The sequence below is a fragment of the Schistocerca americana genome, chromosome 1 (assembly GCF_021461395.2).
Source record: "Schistocerca americana isolate TAMUIC-IGC-003095 chromosome 1, iqSchAmer2.1, whole genome shotgun sequence".
Taxonomy (NCBI): Eukaryota; Metazoa; Arthropoda; class Insecta; order Orthoptera; family Acrididae; genus Schistocerca; species Schistocerca americana.
Genome location: NC_060119.1, coordinates 822,833,292 through 822,835,683, shown reverse-complemented (window position 1 = coordinate 822,835,683; position 2,392 = coordinate 822,833,292). Strand labels below are relative to the sequence as shown.

At 38.8% G+C, this 2,392-nt stretch overlaps 1 protein-coding gene across 1 annotated transcript; it reads left to right on the top strand.

The window, feature by feature from the left end:
• The first annotated feature begins 1,061 nt into the window (after positions 1-1,061).
• LOC124594438 lies at positions 1,062-1,532 on the top strand. The gene has a single exon (XM_047132816.1). The coding sequence runs from the start codon at positions 1,062-1,064 to the stop codon at positions 1,530-1,532; it is 471 nt and encodes a 156-aa protein (XP_046988772.1).
• Positions 1,533-2,392: the final 860 nt, after the last annotated feature.

The window sequence follows — 2,392 nt, the reverse complement described above, 5'->3', positions numbered from 1 at the left end:
TATTATACATAATTATTATATCCTTACACATGGGTAGTCAACTGTTTTGTGGTCATGCAAAACAGACCACCCGAGCCAGGAACTGTCTCAGGTATGCAAATGGCGCAGCAGCACAGGGCCCCACACTTCTAGGGGCCCTGGCAAAGAATTATAAGGTAATTTGAAAACTATCACCTGAAATGTTTGTATTATTGATAAATTGAAACAATAAAGGAAGATGTTTCTGAAAGAACTTTTCATTTTAATGCGAATGTAATCTAACTGACGTGACTACATGGCTACTGGTTTACGTCACAAAAAAAAACTACCGCTGCATCGGAGTTGAGGGGACCAAGAACTGGCAGGGGCACGCGATAGTAATGTCTGTTGTTAACATATGGTTATTGCTCATGCAAAAATTAAGAGATACGCGATTCATTCTATCTCAGTGCCCCTTCACTCCCTTGCAACTCGCTGTTGTGGCTAACAATCAATATTACATTCATCAATCAGGGAGTGTCTCTCTCAGAATAATTTGTTCATTATCGTGAGTTTAAATTACATTTCCCGGCCACAACGTCTCATGTGTCGTGAGTGGGATCTGTATTAAGATATAGTGTTTTCCTAAGCTGTGAAGTTTGAAATACCGACAGGAAAATGTCTCGTGTGAGGGAAACATTTAGGAAAAACGATTCAGATGCTCAAAATAACAAGAAAAATATACTTCATGAAGAATTTTTGAACTCAAGAAACTGTGATTTCGAGAAGTTTCTTAAATTAACTTCTTCACAAATTCAGAGCAAACTGAAATATGCTTAAACGGCTATGGCATTGACAGTAGCCTCCGATCATGTGATGCTTTAGATAAAAATGAAGACGAAGTATTTGGATGCGATCCTTCTGCTATCCCACATTCAATCAGGGCTTCTCGTAGCGACTGTGAAAAAAATCACAAATCTGCACCCCGGGCACTTAGCATCATCCATGATAGATGAAATTTTACAGAAAGGTCCCACTAAAATTGTGAATTTTGATTATCCTTTAAATGATAACAGAGGAAACTTTCAACTCATTTTAGAACTATGACCAATGAAGAAAAAAGGGACCGAAAATGGCTTGCGTATTCGAAATCTGCCGGTAAAGATTTTTGTAAACTATTTGCATCTCGTTCAAACAAGCTGTCAAGTGATGGACTCTGTGATTGGGTTCATTTAGGAAATCGGCTTCAAGAGTATGAACAATCATTTAACCACACTGAGTGTACAAAAACGGTTAGAATATATGATACAGTAGACACAAAAAGTGCTATTGATCGAACTGACCTTGAACTGCTGGAAAAAGAGATGGAGAATTTGCGTCAGCGTCTAAAGAGAATTATAATCGCCGTCAGGTACGTCGCTCAGCATAAGATGTCCGTAAGAGGAACCAGCGACAAGCTCTACCGAAATAATAATGGTAATTTTCTTGGTTTGATTGAAATGATAGCAGAATTTAACCCTGCTTTGCAGGAACATTTACGACGGGTAAAAACTCAAGAAATTCATGACCATTAGGCCTATCTTGGAAAAAATATTCAAAATGAACTCATAAATTTGCTATCCAATAAAGTAAGAAACAGCATCTTTATTTTGTAAAAGAAAGCAAATATTTTTCAGTATACTTGATTTTACTCCTGATACAAGCCACAATGAACAAATTACATTGATTGTAAGGTTTGCAAACTTATCAGAAGATGCAGTGACTGAAGAGGAACGCTACCTCTACTTTATTAACGTCACTTCAACAATAGGAGGAAGTTTAATTGAAACCCTTTTGTTGAAACTAGATCGACTAGGTCTTGATATTCATGACTGAACAGGGCAAAATTACTATGTGGCGCAAACATGAATGGTAGTCGAAGTGGTGCTAATGCCCGAATCCTAAAGTGTAGCCTAATCCAACAGAATTTTATATGCCTTGAGCTAGCCACAGTCTTAATCTTGTGTCATAAAAAAAATGGCGCTGAGCACTATGGGGCTCAACTTCTGAGGTCATTAGTCCCCTAGAAGTTAGAACTAGTTAAATCTAACCTAAGGATTCGAACCTGCGATCGTAGCGGTCTCGCGGTTCCAGACTGCAGCGCCTAGAACCGCACGGCCACTTCGGCCGGCTCTTGTGTCATCATATGCAGCAAAATCTACAGCAAAAGCAATCGTATTTTTTGGTAGGAAATCTTATTGAACAGATACGAACTTTAACAGTGAAGAAGTTTTCAGATACTCGATGGGAAAGTGGAGTGGAGAGTGTCAAAGCTATAAGGTAGCAGAAGAGAAGTAAGATATGCCCGTCTTGAAGTGAGCAATAGCACTGATGAATCGAAAACATAAGAGCGAAGCACACTCGCTTACTGTGAACTAACTAAAGAATTACCGTG

Excerpts from the sequence above, each read along its gene's own strand:
- LOC124594438 (XM_047132816.1), top strand. The coding sequence starts at position 1,062 with ATGACCAATGAAGAAAAAAGGGACCGAAAATGGCTTGCGTATTCGAAA.